This window comes from Equus quagga, chromosome 11 (genome assembly GCF_021613505.1).
Source record: "Equus quagga isolate Etosha38 chromosome 11, UCLA_HA_Equagga_1.0, whole genome shotgun sequence".
Classification (NCBI taxonomy): domain Eukaryota; kingdom Metazoa; phylum Chordata; class Mammalia; order Perissodactyla; family Equidae; genus Equus; species Equus quagga.
This window is the reverse complement of record NC_060277.1, coordinates 93,322,734-93,335,426: the sequence shown is the minus strand read 5'-3', so window position 1 is coordinate 93,335,426 and position 12,693 is coordinate 93,322,734. Positions and strand designations below refer to the sequence as shown.

General features: G+C 50.5%; 1 protein-coding gene and 1 non-coding gene across 3 annotated transcripts; one reads left to right on the top strand and one right to left on the bottom strand.

Moving 5' to 3' along the window:
• Positions 1 to 1,221: 1,221 nt before the first annotated feature.
• On the bottom strand, positions 1,222 to 9,343 carry PSMB3 (proteasome 20S subunit beta 3). Of its 2 annotated transcripts, none has more exons than XM_046677837.1 (6): positions 9,217 to 9,343; positions 8,705 to 8,889; positions 6,172 to 6,279; positions 3,836 to 4,013; positions 2,240 to 2,334; positions 1,222 to 1,449 (listed from the first exon to the last, which is right to left on the bottom strand). In XM_046677837.1, the coding sequence occupies exons 1-6, from the start codon at positions 9,217 to 9,219 to the stop codon at positions 1,425 to 1,427; spliced, it is 594 nt and encodes a 197-aa protein (XP_046533793.1). In that variant the 5' UTR covers positions 9,220 to 9,343; the 3' UTR covers positions 1,222 to 1,424. The 2 variants fall into 2 exon arrangements, with proteins under 2 accessions (XP_046533793.1, XP_046533792.1); XM_046677836.1 differs by having other exon boundaries at positions 1,222 to 1,335.
• An 810-nt stretch (positions 9,344 to 10,153) lies between these two features.
• Positions 10,154 to 10,227, top strand: TRNAN-GUU (transfer RNA asparagine (anticodon GUU)). The gene has a single exon. It is a non-coding gene; the product is annotated as a tRNA-Asn (tRNA).
• Positions 10,228 to 12,693: the final 2,466 nt, after the last annotated feature.

Genomic DNA, 12,693 nt, shown 5'->3' with positions numbered 1-12,693 from the left:
TAAAATTTAGCTCTAAGCGTGGTCCTGGACCAGCAGCGTCAGTGGCACCTGGGAATCAGAAATATAAATTCTCAGGTCCTCTGCAGATCTGAATCAATTTTTTTTTCCCCTGAGGAAGATTCACCCTGACCTAACATTTGTTGCTAGTCTTCCTCTATTTTGTGTGTGGGTCACTGCCACACCATGGCTGCAGACGAGTGTTGTTGGTCTGCACCTGGGAACCGAACCCAGGCCGTCAAAGCAGAGCATACTGAACTTAACCACTAGGCCACCAGGGCTGGCCCCCAGAAAGTGTGTTTTAACAAGCCTGTCAGGTGACTGATAGAGGCTAAAGTTTGGGAACCACTATGCTATACCAACTTCCCCCTTACTAGGGCATCTACTACAGGTTGCAAGCTCGAATTATCTGGGGAACTTTTAGAAAAGACAAGTGCCCAGGCCCCTTTCAAAGCCCAATTAAATCAGAATCTTGAGAGATGGAATCAAAATATCTGGGTTTTAGAAGCTCCCCAGAGAGGGGGCCGGCCCCATGGCTGAGCGGTTAACTTTGTGCACTCCACTGCAGCAGCCCAGGGTTTCACTGGTTCGAATCCTGGGCACGGACATGGCACTGCTCATCAGGCAACGTTGAGGTGGTGTCCCATAGGCCACAACTAGAAGGACCCACAATTAAAAATACACAACTATGTACCGGGGGACTTTGGGAGAAAAAGGAAAAATAAAAAATCTTTAAAAAAAAAAACAAGAAAGAAGCTCCTCAGGGGACCCGTGTGCAGCTGAGGGGAAGAAACACTGATCCATAAGGGTATTACCTGTGGGTACTTGGCCAAAGTTCTACCTGAAACAATGAGAAAAGATTTGAGAGTTTCCCAGTAGAGCTGAGTGGAAAGGATTCTAAGCTTTGGAGCGCTGGTTTACATCTGTGCTCTACCGCTTATTAAAGTGGCCCTGAGCAAGTCACTGACCTGCCCCTAAACAAGGATGCTATCAACTACTGTCAGTGGTTACAGTGACTGAACTGCAGAATGTGTAAAGCACTGCGTGCAAGGGCTGAGCAGCAGGCCCTCAACCCGTGACGTGTGGATATCGTCCCCGCTGGTGCCCAGTGCAGGACGCTGCAAGTCAAGAAGAGAACCCGAGGGCGGATCTACACCCTGAGAAGCTGTGGGCTACTGCCCAGCTGGGGACAGACCTGTGGTAAAAGACTCAAAGACAAAGAAGCAGGAGTGGAAGAAACAGTATTTTATTTAAAAAAAAAAAAAAAAAAGTAGGCTGTGGGAACAGGGTTAGTCCATTCGGGCCTTCAGTGTCCTGGTGGTGATTCTGTCCTTCTCACTGCAGAGAGAGACAAAGCGCCCACACTCATCCAGACCAGAGCACAGGCTGCCCTAGCCCTAGGCCTGAGTGTTCTGCTCACGTTACGTTCACGTTAGCCTGTCCCCTCGGCCTCTGGTGGGGAAGGCGAGAATGGAGAAATGGGGAGACTCCAGTGAAGGCTTCCCATAGGCGGAACCATCAAGAGTGGAGATGATTCAGGGCTAGCTGAAGAAGGGAAGGAGCTCCCCCGGGCCTGGAGAACAAGTGGCTTAGGAAGGAGGTCTGATGGGTTTCACTCCAATGAACATAAAAGAACCTTGGGGTGGTAAATTCTCTCTATCAGCCCCAATCTGTTTTTTACAGTAATTAAGCAGGCTACCCCATAATAAAAGGGTCTAAATGCTTATTCTGGGATGTACCCAAGTAAAGCAGTTGGAAGGACACCTTCTAGTCCATCCAATCAGGTTCCTGGAGACAGCCCCAAACAAACTGAAAAGGGATGGCAGTTAGGGAGCTGGCTGGGGGTTGGAAATAGTTCCCAGTTCAGTACAGTTGTGGGTTCCACACTGGTGGGAGCTGGGAGAGAGGGAGCTGCCTAGAATGTCCATCAGTCTGCAGTAGCCCTGCTGTAGCTCATCCCCACACAGGTCCCTGAGACTCTGGGGACACTGTTAAGGAAGGAAAGAAATGTCCATTGTGAGCAGGGGGAGGAGACTTGGGGTCATGGAGCCTCAGGGCCAGGGGAATCTGGGTAGGCTCCCAGCTGCCACTCAGGGAAGCATGGATTTCTGCTATCCCATGATTGCTGCAAGCGCCTTTCTTATTTCACACCTGACCAGGGGGCTGGGAAGATGGGGTGTTTGTTGGGGAGGGAGAGACAGGTGTCTGCAAAGCTTCTAGACTTCTCCCAATGCATACTCACATGATGTGGACGATGACTCCCATGCCTGACACTGCATCCCGGTCCACGGCATTCAGCATGGCTTGTGAGATGGTTTCAAACAGGTGTTCTGGATCCTGCAAACAGCAGAAGCCTTTTAATCCAAAGAGCCTCGGACCCTAACTTGGTCTGGCTCCTTAACTCTCTTTTTTCTCGGCTCAAGGTCCCCAGCTCTGGCCCCTCTGGTGCCTGAAGTGAGGGATGGTTCCCTGGAGGTGGGCAGCCCCCTCAGCTCCTTCTCAGAAGGAAGCAGGGTTATGTAATGCAAAGGTCAAGCCCTGAGCTTCCTCCACTAACCAGCAGTGTGACCTTGGGCACGTCACATGTCCCTTCACCAAGCCTCAATTCTTCTTCTGTAAAATGGGGAGAAGAATCCCTATTTGGCTCCTCTGTGCTTTATCAGCTGTCTGAGGGACTCATCTCCCGGGTGTCCCACAGGTGCCTCAAAAAGCAGCCTGTCCAACCATGAATCCATTCCCCAAACCTGCTCCCTCTCCTGCATCCTCTGTCTTGGCGGCTTAGCTAGAAACTCAGGCGTCCTCATATCTCCACCGCCTTCACTTCCGCTTTAAGGGACCAAGTCCTCTAGACTCTGGCTGCTGGCTCCCTCACTGCCAGTGGCTTTGCTCAGGACCTCAGTGCCTCCTGCACGTGACTACAATAGCTGATGGCACCCACGTGCGGGTCTACGGTTCGTCAGGTGTCTTACTGCCTTTGACACCATGCCAAAGAAGAAAGTTCAAACTCCTTGGCATGCATTCAAGGCACTTCAGTCTCACCCCAAGCTCCCTCTCCATCATTCGCCCACCACGCATTCTAGCCGCACTCCAGCAGCCACAGCGAGCTCTCTCCAGTCACCGCACACCCCGGGCCGCTCCTCATCTTTGCACAGGCTGTTCCTTCTGCCAACCAGGCCCTTTCTTTCCTCCTCTTCCTGGCAAACTGCATTTTAACAGGTTTTGGGGTGTCCACCTTGCTTCATTAGACTGCAGTGAGCCCTCGAAGGCAGACTATCTGGTGTCCCCAGAGCATGGCAGAGCTGGCACAACAGCCAACCCTCACTGTCAGGCACGGTTCCAATCTGTGCATGTTTTCCTCACACCACCACTCATGAGGTCGGTTCTATTATCACCCCCATTCTCCAGCTGACGAAAGGGAGGCACAGAGAAGCGAAGTGACTTATCCAAGAACATAACTAATTAAATGGTAGCTGGATTGGGGTCTCCAACCCAGACAAACTGGCTCCAGGGCCTATTCTGTTGGGCTGCCTCTAACCCTCTACAACATTGTTCTATGTTTGTTCAATCAACACGTGGGAGAACCCTGTAAACCCAATGTGAGGAACTACTTGTTGTTGAAGTGAATATCTGACTGGGGTCTCTAACAGAAGGGGCTCTTCCCTGGAGCCGACCAACCCGCACCAGGGCCCTGGCAGATGGCGTTTCTGGACACCCTCCCAAGGCTCAGCAGCTGTGGCATTCTCTGCTACCTGTACCATCGCCCCCATTATCTGCCAGGTGAATACATTTTTCCCTGATGTACCTCAGAACCCAGCCCCACTCCATGCCACCGACTCACCATGTTGGGCTCCCAGAGGGACTCGCACATCCCGTACATTTGTTCTGTGCAAGTGCCACTGACTACAAAGTCGTCAGTCACCATGGGGCAGCCGATGAGGTCTAGAGAGCAGATGAAGGGCTTAAAGGTCTTCGGGTCCAACCCCGCAATGACTGGCTCAGTGTAGTAGGGGCCAAACCTGTGGGGGCCAGGAGCAGAGAGAGAAACCAGAACTCACGGACGTGCACTTTCCTGTTCAGGCCTCTTCAGACACTCAGACAAGACCCGGGCCCAGACCCGGGGAGGAAAACAGAGGGCCTATTTGGAAAATCCCCTTGCCCTGTGGCCAGCTTTGATTAACCCTCTCCCCTTCTCCTGGCATCTGGCAACGCTCTAAGATTTTTTCCTTCTTCTTTTCTCTGACACTTACCTTCATATCCTCCTTACTCCTGATCCTCTCTTTCTTCTCCTCTCTTTAGGAATTCTGCTTTCTTTTAATCTTCCCTATCCTGAGCCAGGTCGTATCACCATTCAATCCTCCATCTATACATTCATACCTCTACTCCTTTCAAAAAAGGATTTGAAGCAGTTTATAGGAAAAACACTGAAAAATAAAACTAAACCATTAAAACAGAAACAAGACACTCAGACTAAATACTAAGTTCTGTTCTGAGTGGCCTAGCAGGCAAGGCAAAGAAGGATGCTCAGTGAGCTGGGCTATTTTCATTGTCTGCCGACAGGAAATAGCAGCTTATCAGAAACTTGTTCTAGACTCTGAACTTTGAGAAGAATCGATGTTAGGGATCTTTATATATAAAATACTCAAACACTTATGGCCACTACACTCAATAGAAACAGTAAGTAAAAAGGCATTATCCATATGTCTTATATCAGCTCCTAGTAATTTCTCAGGGCACAATCTTAAGTTATAGTGCTGTAAAAAATAATTCTAAAAACTAATAATAATTCTAAGGTGGAAGAAGGGGTTGGGGCAGCATGCTTTGATTCAGTGTTTCTCAAACAGATCCCTGGGTATCAATTTCTACAAGAAATTTAAAATTTTGCATTTTTCTCTCATTAAACTGAAAATAAAGTTCATATAAAAATAGTGTGTATTATCTGGGTAACAACCTTAAAGCTAAATACAACAAGACAGTTCAGGGTGTGCATTTGTACTTCTAGAAGCCGATGCCAAGGTGTCACCTGAAGGTCAGGGGTTAACTTTTCCTGGCAGTGTTTCACAAACGGAGGTGCCTTGATGGATTCTCTGGGGTCCATGAGAAGTTTTCTCCTTAAAAAGGGTCTGTACATTGCTCAACTTTGCAAATCACTGCATTAGCCTAACATGCTGGAAAATCATTGATTTCAGTTGGGCTTGTAGAGAAAGCTCCTGACTAGAGCCGATCAGAACCTAGAATTTTCCAGGTCACCCTCAATGTCCTGTAATTTTATTGTTTGCAATAAACAAGAGCCATTAAATATATACCGAAATGTGAGTTATTTTTTACAACTTTATAAGACTTTTTCCCCCTAGATAAATGAGTTTAAAAAAATCTTTTGTTAAGCCTTTCCCAATTTGGGAGTCTGATAAACATGATTACCACACATGGTAGACAATTCACAGCTGAGAATATTAACACACACTAAAAAAAAGGTAACCCTTTTTTTCTTTTTAACTTTTTAATGCTAAAAAGGCAATAACATTGCTCCAAGTATGGAAATGACAAAGACTTAGTTTTGAAAACAAAGGGTACTTTTGCAACTTTTTTGATAAAGTCTAAAATTATTTTAAAATAAAAAGTTTAAAAAAAAAAAGAAAAAAAGAGCTCAATTTGTGTTCTTGCCACCGGTTCTGCCCAGAGGTACAGGGCGAAACGCCTATGGGGTTGGTTCTCCCTTCAATTCTATCCCAGCTTCTGCACTGAATTCTACAGTTAAGCCCCTTCTTTTCTCATCATAAAGTCCTCAAAGAGAACTGATAAAAACTAACATACCCCAACCCTAGGTTCCATGTATTCCAGAGAATCTAAGGCCGACACAGTGAGCTCTGGAGTAAGGGTGGCTCCTGGCTGGGAGACGCCAGGGCATCTCCAGTGGGGTTAATTCTGTTGCCTAGAAGCAAGTTCATCTGCTATACGCATTCTCTGCCTTCTTCTGAAGTAGGCTTTTCTTTTCTATTTGGTTGTTAGGCAGGCCCACAGAAAACAGACCCCTAAAATAACAAGGATATCGTCCTGCTAATACGAAACAGGGAAACAGGAGGAATTGCCGTCCTGGGCACCCCCTCCATACTACAACCTACTTGGCCAATCAAAGGTTTCTGCAGTCCCCCAGTCCCCAGCTACACTTCCACTCACCGTTTCTCGTACAAGAGGTTGGCCACCATGCTCATGAGGGTTTGAGGCTTGATCTGCCGACCTTCCTTCAGCTCATAAAGGTTCAGCCGGAACTTGAGGCGCTGGGCACTGTGGCAGGAGGAGAAAGGGAGTTAGTAAGTCACTGCTGAATGTCCCCTGGTGTCCACCCTGTGGAGGTCAGGAGGTACATAGGGACCACAATCTCAGCCCACACCGAGACTCCTCTCTCCCTCTCACAGTGGTTTTCTTTTCTTTTTTTTTTTTTTTAAAGATTTTATTTTTTTCCTTTTTTCTCCCCAAAGCCCCCTGGTACACAGTTGTATATTCTCCGTTGTGGGTCCTTCTAGTTGTGGCATGTGGGATGCCGCCTCAGAGTGGTCTGATGAGCAGTGCCACGTCCGCGCCCAGGATTTGAACCAACGAAACACTGGGCCGTCTACCACGGAGCGCGCGAACTTAACCACTCGGCCACAGGGCCAGCCCCTCCCAGTGGTTTTCTCACCAGAAGTCCAGCCTCATGTCCACTTTCAGGACTTGTCCAACACATTGCATGTAGACATGCCACACTGCTAACCCTTTTTCCCCATACTTTTTTTGAGGGGAGAAAAGCGGAGTTAGGAAGTGGATTTTTCCCCTTTTTTAAGGAATTATTTACATACAATAAAATGCACAGCTCCTTCTACACTCTAGGTGTGAGTCTCGCTGCAGACATAGTCATGGCAGCTTCTACTAGAAAGAGCAGTGGACTGAGGGCTGACCCGGGCTGGGCCTTCATCCTCTCACTCAATTCTTCCATCCATAGGATGGGGACCAACTAAATCACCTGACGGTGAGATAACAGACGGGTGCATGACAAGGTGCTCAGAAAACTGCAAAGGCTTATGTGTGTTAATAAGCAGCAGCTACTGCACTAGTGGACTGGAAAGTGCCTAGGAAAAAGACCACATCTCCTCCAGTGCCATCTCAGAGCTGAGGGACAGGCCCCTGCAGGGAGCAGACCAATGCCATACCTCCTGGAAGCAAAGCCATGAGTCACAGGACACCAGAACAAAGGGCCTTAGACCTGACCTGAGCTTCACCTTACAGGTGAGGAAAATGAGGCCTGGCAAAACTGGCAATTACCGCCAACAAACAAGCAAACTTGGTGAGAAAAGGAAATGGAGTGAGCAGAACGGCAGGGACTGGAGAGAGGAAGTCTGCTGGGGGCCTTCACAAGGACAGGAACTCTAAGCTATCATTCTCTGATTCCACCAGGACTGGAAAGAAAGAGCTGGCTGGCTTACATCCCAGGAAGAATTTCCAAGTTATATGTCCTTGAGACTTAGGGCGCTTTAAGGGAAATGAGAGAGAAAATTTTCTGACAAGCTTCCACCCACATTAGCGAACTACTCTTCCGATCTTCTAAGAACTAAGTCCCGGCACTGCCGCTGTTAAGGCCACCAGCTTCCTGCAGGACCTGCCACCTGTGACCACATCTTCCCTCCTGAAACCCCACCCTGATTCTCTTCCTCTGGCCTCTTCTTCCTTCACTGCTAAATATACAGTTCAGCTCTCAAAGCGCAGCTTATTTTTTTCCCTCTATATGTTGTGTCTCTTCAGAATCTGTTCCCATAGACCCAACATATCACCAATGCCTCTCTAGCCCTGAGATATAATTTCAAGACCCCAATTGCTCCCAAGATGTTTCTACTTGGCTCGCGTCGTTCCTTCAAAATTGGTGTGAGAATCAAAATCATCACTTTTCTCCCGAAACTAGTCCTCCCAATTTCTATATTTCAGTCAACATACTCAAAACAGAAATCACCTTGAAAACATTTCGAGACTGCCGTCATGCCAAGCACCAGTTACTAGAAACAGATAAAAATGACAGACCCCCAACTTCAGTGAATGACTCTTTGGCCTCACAATCTCCAAGTAGCTGGTCAGGAACAACTCTCAGAAACGCCTTCCTCTCCTTTCCCACCATTACCATCCCGCTAGGAGCAGGACCCTCACACCTAGACCATCACAGTAGCTACCTACTTCTCTCCCAGACTCTCCCTTCTCTCAAACCACAGAACCACTGGCAACTAGATAACTGGCCGTTAATATGCACCAGCTCATCATGGGTTAGTTTTCTTTCCCATCTATGCCTGCCTTGTCTGTCAACTAGACCTGAAGTTCTTTAAGGACTGAGCACAGGCTTTGGCCTGGGGGAGACCTGCACTGGGATCCTGGGTGACATTCAATAGCTTGCATCCTGGGCAAACACTGAGACCCTCAGCTTCTTCATCTGCAAAATGGGACAGCAACACTGTAACGTCGTTAAGAGGATTAAATGAATCCATGCACGTAAGCTGCTTTCCACAGTCTGGCACAGAGGAAATGCTGGTAAAAGTTGGTTAGGCTACAACTCTGTATCGTTCAAGGGGTCCAGTAAAGTCTCAGGTTCGCTGGTGCTGTTTGGTAGATGACTGACCCAGGCCACTCAAGACGCCAGGCAAGGCTGGTCCAAGAAGAGGCCTGGGTGTGGGCGGGGACCCCCACCACTTACACTGTCTGGACGTCGGTGGCGAGTCCGGCCAAGCCGATGTACAGCCGGTCGCCCATGGGAAAGATCTTCTGGAAGTCCGTGGTCACCATCTGAGCCTGGATCCCGAAGCGCCTGTCGGCAGCGATGGCCACACAGTTCTTCCCCTTCATGGCCATGACGGCCCCTCCGTTATAGGACATAATAGACTGGGGCAGACAGAGCGGAGGTGCTCAGCGTGAGGGACCAAACGCGGCCCTAGCCCCCGGCGCAGCCCCTGATCCAGAGGCTCCCGCATGCACCGTCCTCCACTCTGGAGGCGCCCGGACGTCCCGAATCCAGCCCTGAGATTAGCGCGGGGCGGCTGCGAGGAGCCGCATTCACCCCCTGGGTCCTCGCCGCGGTTCGCTCCCCATCAAACTGGAGCTGCTTCCTTCAATCGACCACCACGCCCTCTCCGCCTTCCACACCTCCCACGACGCCATCTCCTTCCTCAACCCCTACCCCATGTCCCTTCTCCCCGCTCCGCATCTCACCATGACTGCAGTGTACGAGAACCTCCAGCCGCCACAATTTCAGCAACCGGACGAACACCCTCACTGCGCAACCACTCTTGTTGCTTTCTCTCTACCGGCTGAAAGGCCGACCCTTCCGGGATATTTTGGCTTTCTATTGGCTAAGCATTCTGTCAGTCATCAGATCAGGGGTTTGGTTGAGAAGCCAAAACGGAGACTGGGAAAGCGGAAAGTGAAAAGTCACTGTGAGTGCGGAAGAGCCCGGCGTCGCGGTGCGAGCTGGGATCGCGGCGGACCCGAACTCAGGACGCCAGAAACCTGGCCGGGACGTGCGTGCGCGTGGGCCAGTGGCGCTAGAGATAGGGGCCTGCGGCCCACCTTTAACGCCACAGCGTTACTTATGAGCACGCTGTGTGGGTCGGGCGTATTACTCACGCTAGTTTGTTTCATTTTTTCATTCGAGAAATCCTTACATCTGTTGTGTGCCAGGCACTATGCTAGGCTCTGGACTTTCAGTGGCCTAGAACGGTGCCTGGTGTTTAGGAGGCACCCATTAAGTGCATATTTAATGTTTCAGGGGGGCTGAGGGAGGGCGTCGCGGGTATTCTGCGGCTACAGGGGTTCAGCTGCAAAGGGGTTTGGAGGGCGAAGGTTATTATGATTTTGGGGACTCTCGGCAAGTCGACTTCACTTATCTCCAAGTCTCGGGTCACCCTAAAAAGGGACGTTCCGGGCTTTCCCATATCTTCCTTACCCTAGGAAACCGGTGACGGCCCCTCCCAGAGCCCATGTAGGAGAGGCGTGCGCGTCCCGCCTCCTACCTTCCCTGGATTGGGACCCTTTCCTTTCTTCCCGGAGTCTGACTTTTGCCACATTGCAGAATTTCATTCCTGCCTCCTGTACCGTCGCAGGTTCACTCCCATTGACTCGGCTCACTGCCACCCTGGCGGTCGTCGCAGTCTCTGTGGCGCAATCGGTTAGCGCGTTCGGCTGTTAACCGAAAGGTTGGTGGTTCGAGCCCACCCAGGGACGCTATATTTCTCTCCCCTTTTAGTAGGAAGGGCGGGGGGGGGGGGCGAGGGGGGGTGAGTAGCGAAAGTAAGCGTTATTCTCCCAACCACTAAAGAGCCAAATTTTGTGTTGAAATAGCAGAGGTAACACTTTTTCCATAGCAAATCAGAGAGTCATTGTGATTGAAAATTCGTAATTGTTCTGTCAATGATGGGATAATTTCTCCAGCACCTCCCTCCACCGCCTACCTCTCACCCCGCCCCCAAGCAGGAAAAGCAGACAGAGGTTTTTGTCTCACCGTGCAATAGGTTGCATTTTTCGTAGGATTAAGAATGAATTTGCAGTGGAGGCTGGACAGTTTTCCATTGTCTGCCTCAATCGATGTTACAATCTCGAAATATTACATTTGGTAGGGAAGAAAATACCGCGAGAGACAAAGGCAGCGACAAACTGAGGGATGAAGAGAAAGATGAGAAAGGGAGAACATAGCTTGATATACAGCGAGAGAGGGAAGGTGACGGAGAAACAGGCGCGGTGAGTGGAAGGAAGACCTCGAGAAAATGGAGAGAGGGAAAACAGAAGCAGTTAATATGGGAAGCATCAGAAAAAGGAAAACAACAACAAAACATTTTTTTTTCTGGAAATACACACACAGAAGTGGGGAGGAAGATGGGGAAATAGAAGCAGAAATTGACAAAAAACATTGTTTTGGGGAGAGAGAAGGAGAATAGGATGCAGAGGTCAAAGTCATGAAATCAGTAGCAGAGCCGCCCTCTCCTACCACTGTCAGCACCTTCAAGGGGATCTTGTCCTCGCAGTAGCTTTTGGTATGTGCCGGAAATAATTACCTAGATTTTCTGGGTTCCTGCCCTCTGGAAGCTTCTAGTCTGTCAGACACTGTGACTCTTCTGATGAGTAGTTGTCAGCTAGAGGACAGCCCGAGAGACTACAACTAACACAGAAACGAGGGGGAAGCATTGGCACCTAATGTTTGCCAGAGGCGCATCTCAGGGTGTGGGGTGGGAGCCTCCACTTATACGGAGGGGCTAAGCAAAGGACTCTCTCAAGCAGTTCCCTTCGACGTGTGGTCTCCCCTCAAGACGGGGCTCAAAGGAGGCCTCTTCTGAAAGCCCTCCCGGGTGCTCACAGGCCAGTGGGGGCAAAGCGGAGGGATACACAGTGCCGTGGCAGCTACCAGGGAAGGCTGTGTAACCCTCTGGGTTTGCGCCCACTGGTCTGTGAGTGCCCTGAGGGCAAAAGCTTGCCTCATCAGCTTTCTATCCTCCGTGCCTAGCACAGTATTTGACATTGGCACATGACAGGTGGTTCTTTGTCAGGAAACCAGAGAACTTCAGATATGAGAAAGTTTGGGTCAGAAGGTTCTCCTGATAAACCAGAAAGGCCAGGGATGTGAGGACCGGTTGCCTAGGATGGAATTGATTAAAATAAAGTTTTAGTGGGTAGTGGGGTGTTCAGCATGTCTCTTCTGACTTATGGTTTGCTCTTGACTGGCGCTTAATGACTGTCTGAGGAACAAGAGAAGGGATCCCCTGGTGAGCACGATGGCCCTTCAGGCAGCACTCCAGGATTAAAGGGCTCCGGCTGGGACTCAGAGGGGCGTCAGCTCTCTTCCTAGTAGCTGATATCCTACCCCGCTCCCAGGTAGCCCGTGTGGTGGGATCGTGGGTGAGACCGAGATCTTAGAGAAGCCCTTACAGGTTTGTCTTGCCTGGGATCTTCTAGCCCGAAAGGAGTGGCAGACTAGGAGTCCCTGCTGCGCTCCCCTCCCTGCAGGGTGATTGGGGGACAGAGGAAGATGCGCGAATCTTCCTTGGATGCCAGCAACTCACTTGCCCTAGGGACAGTGGGCGTGCCCACGCCAAGCCCCCTTCAAATGAGGGGCGGTGGACTCCTGGTCTCCGCGTGCAAGGGCAGGGGAGAAGGTGGCCAGATCCTCCCCTGGCCGTTCTCCCGCGGGTTCTCAGACCATCCCCTCTGGGCGGAAATCTCTCCCGCCTTTTCTCTTCCTCCCTGCCCCCATTCAGCCGGGGTGCCACGAAGGCTGAAGCTGGGGTCACTTGGCGGCCAGTATCCGCAGGTCTCCTGGTCGCCGGCCAAAGGGTGAAAGCATTCAGTCCGGGAGCCCCAGCTTCAGGTCCGCCTGGGCTGCGAGCAAGGAGGGAAGGAGGAAGAGGAGGCAGGTGCTCCGAAGCTTGAGGAAGATTCGTCTCCTAATTTCCTAACTCGAATCACCCACCGCCAGTGCGCTTAATAGCGCTTCTGGCCAGATAATCGAGCTCTTTGGAGGGACAGACACAGTGACCACTCCTAAGAAACCTCGATTAAGCGGCTCGACCGTCATAATGAGGCAGGCCCACGGTGGTCGCCTTAACGGAGTATCGATGCGCTTCCCCGGCGCCAGCCTCAGCCGCTCCTCCTGGCTTTTCCAAGCCTCCATCCGCGTTCTCCTCCGGCGGGAGCCACTGG